Here is a 17,806-nt window from a genome sequence, read left to right on the forward strand (position 1 = left end):
ACTATAAATCTCTGTAGCAGCTCCACTGAAAACAGAGACATTATTTGTATCATGCCAGAAATGTTTAAAGGCTAAGCTAAGATCAAAACATAGCTGAACTAGGCACTGTACAAACCATTTCTGCTTTAAACCACAGTTTTAGACAAAATAAATGTATTTGGGGGCGGAGGGGGAGAGAAGAAAAAAAAAAAAAGAAAGAAAAAAACCTGAGAAAATGCAAAACTTTAAAATTCCGTTCATTTCTTTTAGGTATCATCTACTGACAGGAGCTTTCAGCTTTGCCGATTTCCAGAATTTATCATCTTCTGATATGCTGCCAACATCCCTACAGAGCAACTTCCTACACTTATCTAAAGAAAATGGGGTGAGATGACCTGCAAACCACTGCGGTATCAAACATAAGACCCTGGCATCTCTGCTGACAGCATGCTCACGTTAAAAACCAAATAGATATTATGCACCTGTAGTTTTAAAAAGACTATGCCATAAAATTAAAGGAATAGATCAATTATATGGGGCCCTCTTGGCAAAACACTAATGTGATTTTCCCCACAAATTGTCCCAGCTGAAATTCATCGGCAGTATTATTTATTCCTAATGTCTTGTAGTAAAACAGAAGTGCAACCTAGTCTGTGAACTAATTTAAAATGAAACACATCAGGGAAACCCAAAAACTTATTTTAGGAAACTGGAAACATAGGAGGAAGAAGTGATGTCATGCAAATATCTGCATGTGCAACTCAATAGTCTCAGATCACACAGAGGTGTTTTTAAAGGTAAGTAGTTACCACTGACAGCCCTTCATCCTCAGCCTTTTTATATAGTACTCCATGTTCTGAAGAGAAGTATTTTCTAGACATACCTATGACACGTTTAAGCACATCAGTCCTGTTACAGGAGGAAAGAGTTCTCCACGTTGAGAAAAAAAGCATGTTGTTCCTGAGGGACGCAAAGACACAGCAGAGTGTGACAGTGGAGGTACAGAAAGGAGCTCACCCTGACTCAGGTGGGGCAAGCCCCCCTGCCCCAAATGGCCAAACAAGTATAACCATGTGGCTTTGCTGGTCAGCAGGTGGGTGCAGCACAAAGTCCCTGGGTTATGGTTTCCAGAAGAGAATTCAACATCAGGGCCAGATTGGTGCAAAGCAGAGCCATGGTAGAACCTCAGGCCAGAGTCTATGAAGCTGTGAAAACCCACAGCACAAACCACCAGGAAACCATTGCCACCATGATGCCAAACCCTTCCTTTTCTCCTCTTGTCCTTTCAGAACCTCACTGTTGAGGGTGCTCACATTGTGACTGGTGACATCGCATCCACAAATGGGATCATACATGTTATTGATAAGGTACGTGGCCAAGCAGAGAGGGTTCATTCCTCTGCAACCACAATCCAACAGAATGTAGTCAATGGCTCTTGCAAATAAATTATTTGAGCAGAAGAACATCTGCTCCTGCATCTGCTCCTTGTAGCTGCAACCACAGCATTTGCACAGGTGGGATACACTTTTGTATTAACGTGGAATGCATCTACTTTCTTTCTAGGTTCTGACCCCCCTACGAAGCACCATCATGCCGAGGCTACTGGCCCGTCTTGAGCAAATGCCCGACTACTCCATTTTCAGGGGATACATTATTGTAAGTTTTCATAACTTTTTAAAGATAGGAGCTTGAATTTGAACTGGTATCAGAGTATCAGTGATCATCCCATAGTGATTTGTGTTTTTTATGTATTTTGCAACAGCAATATGGCCTGGCAAATGAAATAGAAGCTGCAAACACATACACAGTGTTTGCCCCAAATAATGGTGCCATAGAAAATTACCTGAGGGATAAAAAGGTTGCTACTCTGGTATGTATTACTCACAGGGTATGTCTTAACAACTGAGGGTCTCATTTCAGTTTCAAGTGGATGGATTGAAAGGATACAGAAATAGGAAGAGATATTCATTTTCCAAGAAACTAGTAAGTTTGTTATTACCACCAGCAGAGATGAGGAGGAGTGGATCCATATATTTTCCTGGCTTGACAGAAATTAACTATTTGTTCTGGGTTTTGGCTTTCTCTGGATTAAAACAACACTAAAAATCAAAGTATTGGACTAGACTTTCTCCAATGTCCCTCAAGGGAGATCAGAACAGGAATGACCAGGAATACCACTGAAATGGCTTTCCTAGGTGAACAAGTCCAATCCTCTGTCGTCACTAGCGACCTCATCACAAAATAATTTGACTCCTTCTTACAGCTATCCAGACATTCGTCCCCATCACTCCTGCTGGAACACCATCCCACACCACTTCCTGCAAACTGTAATGCTGTAATACCGACATTTAAGCACCTCTGGCCAGTCCCAGAGTTAAGAAAAATACCTGAATATTTCCTGGCTAGAAAAAATTCATCTGGCAAACCCCATTACCATTGCCCTGTTCCAGCAACCTTATACTAGGCCCAGGCCCTACCCAGTCACTGGCTCCCTACACTAGAGTGGATGTGGTTATCCCACCTCCTCTGACAGTTTCAGGCCTCCCTCTCAGAGCCAGTTCATAGTATTTTGACAGCATACTTCTGGCTAGCTCATATCCCTTTATTCTTATGCCAGCATCATGCTTTAGCTGAAACATACTTACTCTGCTGCACTCTATCTCTGCTTCCATAGTCCCCATTTTCAGCATGGAAGCTGAAGGGCACAACATTCAAATGTCTCATCCCGAGACATTAAATGCTGAGCAGTTGTCCCATAACAGAATCCTGATTGCTTCCTCACCAGAAGAAATCATGCATTATCAGTGTAAGTCATCTCAAGTGACTTTTGATCTCTGTTTTAATTAATTTCAATGTCATCATTTCCACATCACTATAAGCATCTATAATAAATCTCTGAGAAACACATACATAGCTTTAAAACATCAGTCTTGTTGGATTTGTGTTACACACAAACATTTTTCATTTTCACTGCTTACTAGTAAGTTTATTCCATTTTTTTTCCATGCTCCCTAATTTCATATCCTCTTTATAAAACACCCCCAGAGAACTTTGTCTCAGAGAAGAGATCAGCACAGTGAAGAGATCCCATTTCTTGGCCTCTCAGGAAGCAAGGCTATGTTAAGAATGACTTCTCACCCTGCTGTTGACTACTACATGATACATAAATGAGACCCTGCGGGCAAAGCCAGGAGACATCACAAATCTTGCAGACTGGGTTACTTCATGTTCTCACACACTTTTGAAGGAGCAGAAGAATAAAGAGCAGTATGAATCTTCAGAACACGGGGACAATAGGCAATGGGATTTCTCATAGGTCTTGTTTACACTCTGAGAAAAGTTACCCCAAATAACTTTTTGTGCTTTGTTACAGAACCCTGAATTTAATTGTGTGTTTGCAGGATGAGGACCAAATCCGTTATCACATTTTGATAGATGAAAAGCTCCTGAAGAATGAGCTGCACAATGGCATGCACAGGGAGACCATGCTTGGGTACTCCTACCATGTTGGGTTTTTCCTCCATAACAGCCAGGTACTGCTGTCTGCAATTATTCAGTTTCATGCCTTACAAGCAGCCAAAAAGAGCTGTGCAGCCCATGATAGCTTCTGGGCTTAACAACACAAAGTATGCCACTCAGACGGAATGCCCCTCTCAGATCTATAATTCAAAGTCACCCTCGAAGGGATCTTCAATTGGATTTTATTTCAGTTATACTTTTTACATTCAGTACTGCATTTTAAAAACCATTGTGGTAGACATGCATCTCTAGCAGTCACAAGCTTGCATTGTAAAGTAGTCATTAATCTGACTTCCAAAGAACTATTAAAACCTACCTTCAGTTATAACACATCAAATTTATTTTCTGCAGATCTGTTCCACTTTCAGACCTAAGAGCTTTAAGCATTTGGCAACAAATATTAATTGCTTTTCAACACCACTCGTAGGAAAGTCAATCACAGAAAGATTAAGGAACCCACCCAATTCTGTGGCACAGACAAGAAGGGAATTTTGTCCTCCTTCTTCTCTGCCACAGAGCTCCTTATGGGCATAAACAAGGGAGGACGGAAAGCTCCTTACTAAAACAGTTTCAGCCCTGCTGCTTTGTGTGCAGATTCCTGGAAAAACAACTGCTTGTGGGGTGGAGGAGGGGATGAAGGGAGAGGGGGATAGCAGTGTGATGCTGAAAGCCCACCTTGAAGGAGCAGTTGCCAAGAAGTTCTTCCCTGAAACATCCTGCCCCCCAGCAAGGCAGCAAACACAGCCCTTGACTTGCTTCAGGCTTCTGCTTCTTCAAAGTGTTTATATTTTGCATCCCATGTAGAAAAAGCAGCTCAGACAGATCCTGTTGCTAAGTAACTCCAACAAGTTGCATCCATCTCATGCCCTCCAGTTCAGTAAAACTCTTAAAAGCATCAACTGAGATGCAAGAAAGTGCTTCAAATCGACTGCACCCTTCAGTTTTCCAGAAGTGAGCCATGTGCTCCACTCCTTCCTTCACTCACTACTGTTCAGTTACCAATGAGATAAGAGCTCTGCTGCTGCTTTAAAACTGATGGCATTTCTTTTGCAGCTATTCGTAAATGACGCACCTATAAGCTATGCAAATGTTGCAACGGACAAAGGAATTATTCATGGATTGGGAAAAGTTCTGGAAATCCAGAAGAACAGATGTGATGCTAATCATACTATTATCACTGTAAGTGGTTCTGTTTGTACAGATTCCCAAAAGACCATCAAAGATATCTTCAGCAGAACATGGCTAAAATGTACAGGCTAATATGTACAGGATGCATGACACTACGTGCCAGTAAGGAATGTATGCATTATCTATGAAGGATATTCCTACCAAGGATTTTTGCGTCAGTTAAAATGTATTTGATCCTGCAATCAGTGTACTGACAGCCTGGATAAGAAAATATAAGAATACCCCAGGAGTAAGCTGGTTAATAAGCTTTAATTTTCAGAAAATAATTACGTACCATTTTAATACATCTGTTCTACCAGATGATGTTTGTCAAGTAAAGCAGGAAGTGGGGAGAAAAAGAAAATACTTTTAGTAAAGTATTCATTCCAGAAACAGATTGCCTCTGCCTATGCACGTGAAATCTTTGTGCCCTCTGAGTAAAGCACTCTCCCCCTTCTGTTCCTTTTATATATGAAATCCAGATGGTTTTATATCCCTCTAAAGAAGGATGTAGTTTCCTCGTATGGGCAGAGAAAGGTTATTTTGGTTTTTCTCCTGAGGTGTGGAGATAGGACAGCAAACCTGCAGTGTACTTCCCTTTTGATGGAGCCCACAATCATCTAGGCAAGGCAGACAAAGTGAGATTAGTGCTTTGGCCAAAGCAAATTGAACTGGCATGAACTTTTGTAGCCTAATTATATTCTTTGGGATACAGTCCTGTATTTGTGTATATATCACCCAATTTTTTTCCAAGCTTTTCTTAGTCAGGTGCTAGGCTTCACACAGTCTTTGCTTTTGCTTGCAATATTATTTTCCAATAAATTCAGCTACACACTTTACATTTACAAGCCTAAGTAAAGTGGCACCAAGTTGCCATTACCCTCATGGCACAAGCAAGCTGTATCCAAGGTCAGGGTTTACTTCATATTGCACTCGAGTGGGGAGGTGTTCGGGAAGCATCACTTTACAAGGGTATTGCAAAGTATCTAAATGAGCTTTCCTTTTTCTTTCATTTTGCTTAAGGAAAAGTGCAGAATTTGTTCACAACCATCAAGTTGCCCCCCAGGAACAAAAGAAATAGTAAGTCTTTTATTGTACATACTTACAATATATATATAAAAACTTAGCATAGATATGTTCAATCTCCTTTTGTATATAGTTGTTCAACGAACATTTAGATGTTGTGTTGAGGGACGTGGTTTAGTTAGAGCTATTGGTGACTAATGTATGGTTGGACTGGATGATCTTGTAGGTCTTTTCCAACCTTGGTGATTCTATGATATGATTCTATGATGTAATAGCCTCAGTTTTAACAGCAGTCATCATAGTTAGTTTGGTATTCTATATACATTTTTTACAGAAACAGCATAAATCCACCCTTGGTCTAAGCCACCCTTTGGGCAGGGGAGCAGAATCAAGAGTATCTTAAAGATAGCTTCATCCAGAAAGACCAGTTTCTAGTTAGCGCTTTGTCACATGAAGAATCCTCCAACTGCAGTAGTTGCTCTACCAAGCACAACTCCCTACTATGAAGGAGCTGAGAACAACCCAGAGCATATTTGCTACCCGAGCAGGTTTCTTACTTATCACGTCAAAGTACAGAGCAGCAAAATCAGCCTGGCTCCGTGCTGTGAGTTACCCGTCACACAGAAACTTGGAGACTGTGGGTGCCCAATTCCCATGTATGGGAACTGTGGATATTTAGGAGGACCCTATCAACCTTAAGGAGATCTAAAATCTCTTGATGTCCGAATTTTTCTGGGAAAGACCCTCTGTTGGGATTATATAAACATTTTTTCCTCTAGAATTTTCATCTTTAATTAGACTAACTGTGTTGCTAATAGGATTCCAAAAGAGATCAAGTACCATCCACTCCATTAAAATAATTGGTTGGCAAAGCCCAACTAAAGCACTCATGGGTAAATCTCAAAACCGTTAACATTTCATTTTCAGCAAGTAGCTGGACGCTTATCTCAACTTCCTAACAAATGTACAAGACTGGCATTTCTTCTCTCAAGAGCAAGCTTCCCCAGCTGTGTCCAGATCTGGGCGATAATGTACCGATGGCTGCTTTTGACATACTTTGACACTTGGTTTTTCAAGAAGGTTAGGAAGAATGCACAGTATTGCAGAAAGAAAAAAGCCAGTCAGGCCTCAGAAAAAGTTTCACTTCAATTTTGAGGAGAGACAATATTAAATACATTTTTAAAATGCTACAGGGTGCTGAATTAATTTGGCTGCACATTCTTTAGCGAAAATCATTTTATCTAAGACGTTATTGCTGTAAGTACTTCTTAGCTTCCATTACAAATGTATGAGTCATTGCACAGCATGCAAAAAATTAATCCCAATCTTTTCAAAAACATTTGAAAGCAGCTGATCAGTGCTGCTCAGAAGTGCAGCTCTTTCTCCAATGTTCACTCAGGCAGGGGAGAAGAAATACTGCATCTTCTCAGAAAACAACATGAGACTGTACACCATCCAGATCGGATGCCAGCCAAAGTGTGCAAAAACCATTATTGTGAGTACACCGTTCCTGTCACAGGGATACTGGGAGCACCCATCCATGATCTTCACTTTCCTTGTAATTGTCACTAAACACATGGAGCTTGTATGTGTAGTCCCTGGCAGCATACCTTCTTGTATCTTGTATCCTCTAGGGTCTAGACACAGCAGAGATGGGACAAAGGCTGCTGATGGCCTGAGCAGAGGAAAGGGTGGGATGCAGAAGCAATTTGGAAAGGGTCACTGTGTGCTTGTCTTTCCACCTTTCCCATGGTGACCCCTGTTGATTTTGTGAGGGCATGGTGGGGGTAGGTTGACTTGGTGAGCTTAAAGGTCTTTTCCAATCTTAATGATTCTAGGGTTCTATGGCTCTAAGTCTCAGCAGGGACTTGGGGAGCACAGTAGGGATCAAGGCTGTGAACAGCAGAGCTAAAGCACTGCTAAACTCCAGGTCTCTAGCTCCCTCCACCCAACATCAGATCCAAGAGACAATTCCTTGCTGCCATGTTTAAGGGTCCCCACTGCCCTTATCCTGATCCAGTTTCTCACACTGCAGACCAGGGAGTGCTGTGCTGGCTTCTTTGGACAGCAGTGCCAGCCCTGCCCCGGCAAAGCAGGTAGTGCTTGCTTTGGCAACGGCATCTGCCTGGATGGCATCAATGGCAGCGGCATCTGCCAGTGCGGAGCTGGCTTTGTCGGCACGGCCTGTGAGAGCTGCGCTGAGGGCAAGTACGGCCGCAACTGTGATCAAGGTACTGAGTGGCCTGAGCTGCATCTTTCTTGGTCTTCTCAGGGGGTGCAGGGGTGGAGGATGGAAGGAAAATTTTGAGGGTTGCGTGTTGCAAAGTCACTGTGATTAACTACATGTCTGGTTTTAAAAGTGAGCTGTTTTCCATGTTTTCAGCTGTTTCTAGCTGGTCGAGGGAAGTCTCCAACGGAAATCTAAAACCTCCTTAGTTCTATCTGCATCCATTCTATGCTCTTGAAAGCTACATTGCTTATGTGTTAATTGGCCAGCCCTCTTGCCCTTTTCATAACTTTATCTTTCCCAGTAATTGTATTTTCTCACTATCTCCTTCTTCAGAGAAGCCCCTACATAGAGATATACCCCTACTCTGGGGCTTCAAGCAGCATCCACCATGAATGATCATCTAAAACACTGATTTTTCACCGATGTTTCCTATTAAAATACATTTTCAGTCCCTGTATTTGGGATCAGAGGGAAGATTTGAGCAAGATCAGAGCAAGATTTGAGTTTGGATTTATTCTACACGCTGGTTTCCTCCCGTCTCTCCCCACAGTGTGTGCATGTGTCCATGGAAAATGCAGCAGTGGGATCGATGGGGATGGCTCCTGTGAATGCAGTGTCGGCTGGAGGGGAGTGACATGTGAGAGTGGTAAGTGCCCTCCTTGTTTTCTGGGAAAGAAGTGAGCATTTTAGGAAAGGTCAGAACTGCAGAAGTGACCAGAGACCAGTGTCAGGCATCCAAGTGCACTACCAGATATCCAGCAGCTTCCCACAGGCCTGTGCTCAGAGATTTAGTCGCTGTACTAACAGAGAGTCAGATGCTCATGAGACTTAAATGCCATACTTAGCTAATTCTCTAGCCCTGTCACCCTATATCTGTCCTAGAGCATCCTGTTTGTTAAGGCTATGTATTTTGCAAAGCAAAGTTAGCAAGCAGAATTTGGTCCTCAGATACTACTCTCAGGGGTTTCAATAAGTTGATTCAGCTGTGCAACACTGGATATTAAATTATGATCTCACTAATACAATAAAAATTGACTGGCAAATAAATCAGTCTGTCTTGATTTAATACAGCTCCTCTATCAAATTAAATTATATTTAGTCAGACATAATTGAAATGTATTAAATAACTATTTCAGAACTCTGCATAAAATGAAGAACTGTAAAAATACATTAATAATAGCATTTAATATCTATTTTAAATTTCAGGGGAAAATAGTAGTGAGGGAAACTTAATAGCTAACACTGACAGGAACTTACAGTCCTTTTGGAAAGCTTACATAATTAAACTAATCATGCACAAAACTCACCAGCATAAAGATAAATGGCAGCAGGTGAAGCATTTTTGCTGGCAATGTGTGAACAATCAGTTTCTTTGTGGCTGAATTTAAGTGGTACTCACTGATCTGTACAGAGTCATTGAGCCAAAGGGAAGGCTAGATTCCTTGTGAGCAGCTGGTTGTCTGGCACAGGAGCCAGAGACTCCAGCTCTGCATGAGAGTCATGTGAAAGTGGGAAACTCAAAGGATATCAACCTGAAAGGCTCTGATCTCTGCTTCACTTTTTTCCCTTGCAGAAATCAAAGACGATGCATGTAACAACACATGCCATACCAGCGCCAAGTATGTATGAAATGTACTTTTTTTTGGAAGAGAGAGGAGAAAATGGGGGTCTCCGGTAAAACAAAACCATGGTCTATCTTGTTCTTTTTGAAGATTTCTCAGCAGTACAGATAACTCACATTTTCTACTCCAGAGATAAAGGACAGTGTTAACAATGTATTCAGTAATAAGGCTGAAATTTTCAAAATGCACATGTTAAAAGGGGAAACAAATGGGATTTAGAAAGAGAGGGAGGTGAGACACGTCTTGCCATGTAACAGACAGAGAAATTTAAATCCACACTTGCAGACTGAAGGTGATACCATACAAGCACAAACAAAAATTTACACGCAGCTTTTGAGTGGGCATGAATTTCTGGAGTTCTGCATGAGAAAACAGGACATCTGATGGCCAAAGCACTCATTTTTAATACTTGAAATGACTCATCTAAAGCAAATTCTGACAGCTTGGTCTGGCTGAGTTTGTTCCTATGATTGTAGTTACATCAAAATATATGGTTAAACATTTCTTTCTACACAAAAGGGAATGTATGAAAGACCTGAATGTTGTATTCATTTACTTTAATGTCACCTATCTCCTTTCACATCTCTAGCTGCCTTCTCCTGTCAAACAACACTGCCTATTGCAAATGTGCAGCTGGGTTCACAGGGAATGGGACATTTTGCACAGGCAAGTGAACAACATCTCCTCCCTGTTATAAAGAGTGCCTGAAATGCTCTGTGGTCACAGTGGAGCTGCTGAGTGAGGAGCACTCCCCTGCACACCACTTAAAAACAGGAATTGCTGCCAGTTTGCTGGAAATGAGTGAAAGTGCAACAGGTGCAGATTCATAGCCAACAAAAGGCTCAGAGCCTGCAAGTTAGGGGACGTGCTAAGAGAGACTAGAGGAGAGGGAACATCCTGTGCACAACTCAGGCCCCATTGTTTGCAGGGTAATGAAACCTGGATTATAACTTTTACTCCTTTTTCCAACAAAGCTCAGCAAACAGAGATCAACTCAGGGCACAACAGCACTTCCAGCTGCTGGGAACTGTACAGCCATGTTATTTCCTCAGCCTTTGGAACTTGTACAGATTTCTGGGGTGGTAAAATTCAATTTATTTAGGGCATACAGACCCTCCAACAAAGGCAATAGCAGCTTATCATGTGTGGGCATCCAAAAGCCTGGAGATCCAGATTTAAGGGATAGACCATTTCCGGCTGCAATTACTACAATTTTACAGTTTATTTACCTAATCCCTAGCTGATTAAGATACTAATGCTCTTGGGAACAGAAACATATCTGTCTACTGACAACGGCTGGCAAGATCTTAATCCAATACCTGAACTACTGCTATCCCAAACCCAAACCAACCAAAAGCAATTTTAATCTCCTAGTAGGAAATACACAAGTGCAAGAAGAGCTGGGGGATGTAGGTCACCCCTATAGGCTCTAAGCTCATCCTTATGCCCCTGCACAGGATTCCCAGACAAAAACAACTACAAGAAAATAATCTCCTCAGTCTGGCTGTTAGAGATGCTGAAACAGCAATTTGAGGTCATTTGAGGCAAAAACTAAAGCGGTGTTTGAGCTGGTTTGATCCACACGAGTTCAGAAGAAGCCCCCTCACTGCATTCTGAGTCACAAGAAGGGTCAGTTTGTGATCCTCTAATTCATTCAGAGCTACAGGAACAGCACAAGCATCCATCTGAATAACAAGCAGTACTTTTTGCCACAGGAGGGCTGGATGGTATTAGAGTCCATAAGAGATGACCATTTGATCTGAGTACAGATAAGGGCAAGCTAAAGAAAACCTTCAGACTCCTGTTTAATCTGGAGAAGAGTACAAAGGGGCCTTTTTTGTTGGTTGATTAGAATGTGCAGAATCAGAAGCTGGAAAGTTATCAAAAGCCAAATCTGAATTTGAATTCTTATCTTCCAGACCAGACAAATCTCCTGCTTTCCTTCTCATTACCTCCCTAGTTAGAGGTAATAAAGAGGAATAAAAAAGAGATAATAAATATTTGGTACAAATGACATCTACAATCTCTTAAATGAGAGTCATTCAGAAGATGTCAACAAATCCCTTTAGGTGTTTAAGACCACTTTATCTAACAAGAGAAGAGCCATGTGAGTATATTATTTGTTTAATCTGGGTTCTCATCACTGTTCAGCTATTGACGCCTGTGAGACCAGCAATGGTGGCTGTTCTGCCAACGCAGAGTGTAGAAAAACAACACCTGGAAACAGAGTGTGTGTCTGCAAAGCTGGGTACACCGGAGATGGAGTAGTCTGCTTGGGTAAGACATTCCAATGTCTCATGTATCACAGTAGGAAAATTACAGGAGTGAGCTTTCCTGTGCATGGAAGATCTGTCTTCTGCTATGGTCCGGAAGTGCAGTTTCTTGACACTAGAGACCATAGTGACAAAGGCATCCCTACAGGCTTGTCTGCAGCACTGCATGGTTGGTACTACTAGACAAATAGCCCAAGCGTTAGCAAGTTACAATCATAGAATGGTCTGTGTTAGAAAGGATCCTTAAGAACCATCTAGTCCAACTCCCTTGCAATGAACAGAGACACCTACAATTAGATCAGGGTGCTCAAAGCCCCTCCAGCTTGACCTCAAATCGTTGATACACTCCCGTTCCTCTGATCATAGCAGACTTAAAGACTTGAGGAGATTGTGTGCCATACAGTCCCACAGGTATAGCTTTCAAGATGCTGATGGCAGTGTTTTAGCGTTTACCGAGGCAACTGCAAGACCCAGACTGAAATATCTAATTAAATGAGTTTAATTGATTCTTAACTGCTTCTGTTTGTTTCATAAAGAAATCAACCCTTGTCTGGAGAACAATGGTGGATGTGATAAAAATGCAGAATGCACTCAGACAGGACCCAATCAAGTGAGTATTTTGTCAGTGTCGATGAGTAACTGCCTGCCAACATTTTACAGTTGGAAAAAAAAAGATTTCCCTATCTCAACTTTGTTTTTAAATAGAAAACTGAGTTTCATAACAAAGACTCTGAAAAGTGTGTTCCTTCAAAAATACATTTGAGGGGAAGCCTGCACAAACATGAAAACTTGGATTTCAGTGAAAGAAATCCAGAACTGCAGAGAAAAGCAGTATTTTGTTGTTTTGAACAGTTGGTTTTTTATCTCAGGATTTTTTCCAGTGAAAACCTTTTATTTTCAAAGTATTGACAAATTATTTTTGTTACTGTTATAAAAACTGCCTATGGAAAAATCCCATTTCAGACCAGCTCTTCTCCCAGCTCAAATATATTCACAAAGAAACAGAAGAGGCAGAATCATAATTCTCATTCAACAGTTACAGAATAGCAGCATCTCCTCCTGTGAATGTTCTGCAACTCCCATGCAGAAGTACAGCATGCTCTGCAAGGGAAGAAGTGTGAAAAGACAAAGGGAAAAAAGAGGAGCAAATTGCCCAGGCAATCAAGTGGCACAGATTAGTGTTTCTATTTTTGTGCCAGATCCAGGAGAAGCTAAACTGCCTGATTGCAGCACTTCTTGTCATCCTTCTATAGCTTCATATTGGGTATTGGCAGGACTGTAATCCTGCAACAGGCAGTTACAGCAAAATTTCTTCAGGAGCAGAAATGCTTCTGCAGGAATTTCAGTCATTCAGATACTAATATTTTGCCTAGCAGATTTTTCTCTGCCAAAGAAAACATCTTGAAAATTTAATCTCTTATGTATTACTTGTTCACTCAAAACTGAGAACCATCAAGCAGTAGAACTGGAAAGGAGAAGTCAAAGTCATTGTGGCCGTGTCACAGTTATCACAAAGATGAAAGGCTTAGCGCCCAACTAAGTGACTGTGACACAAACACTGAATATGCTGCCAGCAGGTGGGAAATTATCAGTAACATCAGGACACAGTTCTAAAGGTGTTTTGTAGGTATGACTTACCACTTAAAAAAAAAAAAAAAAAAAAAAAAAACAGTAAGGAAAAATAAAGAAGTAACAACCCATGCATAAAAAATGGGAAAAACAGATTAGGGTTTTAGTTTTCTTTGCCAGCAAGATGACTATCCAGATATGCAAAGTGTCATTTTAAGTGATCAGAGAAGCAGAGGAGAAACAAAAGAGATGAACAAACTTGGGGGGGGGGAGGAATAGATCCTGTCAGAAATTGCTTTTCCTCAGCCTTAGTCCGTGGTAGCTCAGAACTGAGGAACTGCTGCAAGATAGGTGAAGTACTTTTTGTTTAATGAGTTGTAAACCATCTCACTAGGAAATGAGTTATTCCCATTTAGCATAAATGTTAACCTGGCAAACAAGCAAACAAACAAACAAACAAAGGAAAGAAAATTAAATGTAAACTTGCTGAAAAATCTAACAACCCCGTGTATGCATGTTTCCTATTCTTCCTCTGTAGGCAGTCTGCAATTGCTTGAAGGGATACTCTGGAGATGGTAAAAGATGCACATATATCAATCTATGTTCACAAGTAAGTAACACATGAAGAGAGCATTTAAGATCTTGCTATGAGCATTACACTTTGAGGTTCGGTATAAGTTAGATAGGTAAACCAGCCCTTTCATGCTTAGAAATCACTTACATTAACTTATTTAATTTTTAAACGTTCTTACTTCACTACTTGCTTTCATACTGTCACTATTTTGGAAACAAAATATGCAGTGAAAGTTTTTCCTGGACCACAGCCTGGACATAATACAAGTGCCTGGACTCATCACTGAGTCTTAAAAACAACTTTAAATCAGATCTAGAGACACAGATCCTAGACTGTAATGGTAGCATGTAAATCATGTCTTCTCAGTAGATGATGGAATTCCTATAAAAAGCCACTAGCTAAATTAGGGCTGGTGTCCCAAAGGTCTAACCAACATTTTAGCTATTATGAGGAAAAACTCGGTGTGAACTATTACAGGCTACCTGCAATAAAATACATATACATATATATAATGGGGATGCTCAGTAGGTAGGCTGTAGCTGTTCCAGGAGCAAGGTGATTGAGAAGCAAAAGGAATCTACAGTAGGTCAAAACCACCATTTATTTTCAATATTCTCCAGCCACTAAACACCCTGGTGTGATATGGGAGTCCATGTGGGTGGCCTAATTGAGAGGAATGATCAGGTGAGAACAAACATATACCCTTCTTAGGCTGAAGTTTCGATTGCCAAATCAGAGCATTAAGTCCTCACCATTGCTGGATGTTTACCAGTCAAATCCATAGTGGGGCAAACAGTTGTTTGGAGAACTGATTGGAGTAGAAGTTCCCAGTGGAGGTCCCAGCCTACTTGCTCAGCTGGGGCAAAACTCCCATGAAGCAAAGACCAGAGCCATGCAGGCTTAAAAATAAATAAAAATAAATAAGAGCGTCTTCTCAGGACAAACTACTTTCCTTCTTAGCCTTTACAAAATGCAACCCAGACCTTCCCATGGCATTTCCCTTCCCAACCTTCACCTGAGGCCACTTCCATTTCATGCAACCACTGCAAGCCATGTATTTGCAAGCAATGCAGTGCTCTGCACAAGCTGCGTTGCACTGCCTCTTGGCAGGCTGCAGCAAGGACATACCCAGTCTCCCATACACATTAATTCTTTGTGTACTGAGCACAGCGACAATAATTCTTATGCTCCCTGCCTGTCAGCAAGCTTTCTCTAACCTTGAAAGGTTGCTGAGATGAAAGAGCAAGAACAAAGACAGAAGCTACAGGACGAATAGCTTGAAATTATGAGTCATTGTCCTATGCTTTTTTCTGTGCCATGTTCTAGCAACTTCCACATTACTAATCCTGCCATTTAAAAAAAAATAGCCTTGAGATTTGTTACTGTCAGACCAGAGACTAACCTAGCTCCAATATGGCCAAACCTCTCTGCAGCAAAACTGCATGAGTAGCTATGGCAAATCCAAGATTGCCAACAGTCTGCCTACAGCTAGCAAAATAAAAAGAGCAAGCGTATCCAAACTTAATACTTATGGCCAGCCCCACTGAGAGATCCCGAAGGATCCCAAAGGATGTTCCACTACTTTGCCCATGGCAAATGATAAGCAGCACTGAGAAGGACAAAACAAGCACACAAAAGAAAACAAGACAGCTACATTTTTTCCTGATTTGCTGTCAAGTCCAGGATAAAATCTTTACTGCAACCTGAGGTGCTAAGTGGGGAGCGCAGACTTGTGATGGGTCAAAGCTGTGAACCCCTCAGCTCAGAGTTTCCCAGAGGGTAAGCAGTGCTGGGGTGCACCTCTGCTTCCAAAGCACATTATCTGGATAAAAGGAGAGTCATGTGATTTCTTAGGTGCATTAAATATTCTTTCTTGTTTGCAAGAACAAATACATAGTAATAAGTGTCAGTAAGATCTGGTTTCTAAAAGCCACTTTGGATTAAATCCTCCTAATTTATATGCATGGGAATAAAAATGATAAACTAGAATTGTTTTATTACACCTGGAAACAAAGAAATACTTTAAATTTTGATCTTACAAGAATAACGGAGGATGCAGTGAATTTGCCATCTGTAAAGACACCGAGCTGACAGAACGGACCTGTACCTGCAAACCAAACTACATTGGAGATGGATTTAAATGCCGAGGCAACATCCACAGGGTAAAGTATTGCATACGTTTGCTGGCCCTTCTTGTTCTTCACATAGCTATTGAATACAAAACTTATCTATAAACATATATTTATAGATATATACTTATCTATAAACATGCCTTTATTTTTTAATTTTTTTTTATAAGTTGGTAACCCTCACCCAGAATTTGCAATTAACCTAATCCAAGAATTCAGAAGTAAGATTTGGGTATTGCTAGATAACAACAACAAAACAAAAAATGGGTATAATACACAGTACATCTGCAGCAGTGCAGCCTTCCAGTACTGACAAGCTAGTTTTTGTCTTATGGGATCTCTTTAATGATAACAGAGCTTCAAGAGAAAACCACTACACTGATGGATTGATTGTTACGAGTGCAGCACTAGCACATTACTACTGGTAGTTTCAAGTTTCAAAGAATCCTGTTATTTTATAGAACAAGGCAAGAATAGAAGACGGGCAATGGCAGCATTAACTCTAAGCTAGAAGTTTCCTTTTTTTCAAGTGCTGCAATTAGTTGCATTCCATGCACATTGCTCCAGATTTGCAGCATTGTTACAAAGTCAATGTTCTTGATTGCAGGAACTTCTCAGGAACTTCAACACATCTAAGTTTTATTTTCATTTAGAGGTAAGAAAAGTGCTGGCTTTTTTTGTTTGTTTGTTTTGCCTCAGGATGTGCAGAGGGGAACAGGCAGGGATCTGATGTGTACCAAAGTCCTTGACCAAAATCCTTGGATATAATTGGTACTGGGTTCGGATCGCAAGCCATTAACATCAGAGATGCTCTGATTTAAACTATTAACTGCTATAGAATCCCTAGCATCCCTGGGAAATGTTAGGCTTCCTTACCAGGCATAAAACTGCATTTTTCCACCAGTTCAGTATAAAACTTTCCAGTACTTCTCTCACAAATTCTGGTGTGAGTGAATATCAATCTTCTACCCCCACAGCAGCATTTTCATTTTGCTACACCATCTCCAGATGTCTGAAACATCACAGGATGCTGGTGTACATTACCAGTTGTCATTGCTTTCCAGTGTATGTCAGGAGCAATTGTTTACCCACAAGCTCAGGACAGCACAGATTCACATATATTGGCCTACTAGTCAGACTTATATTCTAGCTTCAGTTCTGTTGCCATGGTAGATGGATGAATTCATCCCACTTCAGCAGAGCTCTCTGCTTATTTTAGATTACTGGTGATCATTGCAAACTAATGACTCTGTACTGCTTTTATCCCATCCAATCTGACAGGCCTTGTCCATCAGAGATACTGCTGGCCCAGGCCCTTTCACTGTGTTCGTACCTCACACAAAAGTTTTAAATAGCGACCAGAGGGTGAGTAAGAAGGCTGTGAGTTTTCAGATGGAGCCACCTTGCTCAGCTGCTTCTCAATTCCCCTGCATTCTGTTGCAGGTGAGGGGATGGCTTGCCAAAGGGGTGATGGCTCAAATCCTCAGGTACCACATAGTGGGCTGTGCCAGTCTGTTGCACAGTGACCTGACAACGCTCACAAACATCACTTCTCTGCAGGGGGACACCATACAGATCAGCTATGTTCAGGTAACATGGTGAAGAAGAGGTAAGGGTCTGAACAGGCTGGGCTCATTCAGCCTTTTTCAAAAATGGAATGTTTCCCTACCTTCTCCGATAAATAAGAATAAATGTAGTATTAAAAAAAAAATCAAAAA

General features: G+C 41.1%; 1 protein-coding gene across 1 annotated transcript in view; it reads left to right on the forward strand.

Annotated features, from left to right (window-relative positions):
* STAB2 (stabilin 2) overlaps positions 1 to 17,806 on the forward strand; it is a gene marked incomplete at both ends in the record, with an annotated part of 76,931 nt that overhangs the window by 42,229 nt on the left and 16,896 nt on the right. Inside the window, 19 exons of the mRNA XM_079544001.1 lie at positions 250 to 364; positions 1,269 to 1,346; positions 1,543 to 1,635; positions 1,742 to 1,849; positions 3,381 to 3,512; positions 4,552 to 4,677; positions 5,689 to 5,745; positions 7,091 to 7,186; positions 7,727 to 7,922; positions 8,472 to 8,567; positions 9,495 to 9,540; positions 10,133 to 10,209; positions 11,695 to 11,820; positions 12,353 to 12,426; positions 13,924 to 13,995; positions 16,002 to 16,121; positions 16,696 to 16,743; positions 17,370 to 17,453; positions 17,532 to 17,678. Coding sequence (XP_079400127.1) covers positions 250 to 364; positions 1,269 to 1,346; positions 1,543 to 1,635; positions 1,742 to 1,849; positions 3,381 to 3,512; positions 4,552 to 4,677; positions 5,689 to 5,745; positions 7,091 to 7,186; positions 7,727 to 7,922; positions 8,472 to 8,567; positions 9,495 to 9,540; positions 10,133 to 10,209; positions 11,695 to 11,820; positions 12,353 to 12,426; positions 13,924 to 13,995; positions 16,002 to 16,121; positions 16,696 to 16,743; positions 17,370 to 17,453; positions 17,532 to 17,678 — 1,891 coding nt within the window. The remainder of the gene's footprint in view (positions 1 to 249; positions 365 to 1,268; positions 1,347 to 1,542; positions 1,636 to 1,741; positions 1,850 to 3,380; positions 3,513 to 4,551; positions 4,678 to 5,688; positions 5,746 to 7,090; positions 7,187 to 7,726; positions 7,923 to 8,471; positions 8,568 to 9,494; positions 9,541 to 10,132; positions 10,210 to 11,694; positions 11,821 to 12,352; positions 12,427 to 13,923; positions 13,996 to 16,001; positions 16,122 to 16,695; positions 16,744 to 17,369; positions 17,454 to 17,531; positions 17,679 to 17,806) is intronic.

This window comes from Tetrao urogallus, assembly GCF_951394365.1.
Source record: "Tetrao urogallus genome assembly, chromosome: 1".
In the NCBI taxonomy this organism is placed as follows: domain Eukaryota; kingdom Metazoa; phylum Chordata; class Aves; order Galliformes; family Phasianidae; genus Tetrao; species Tetrao urogallus.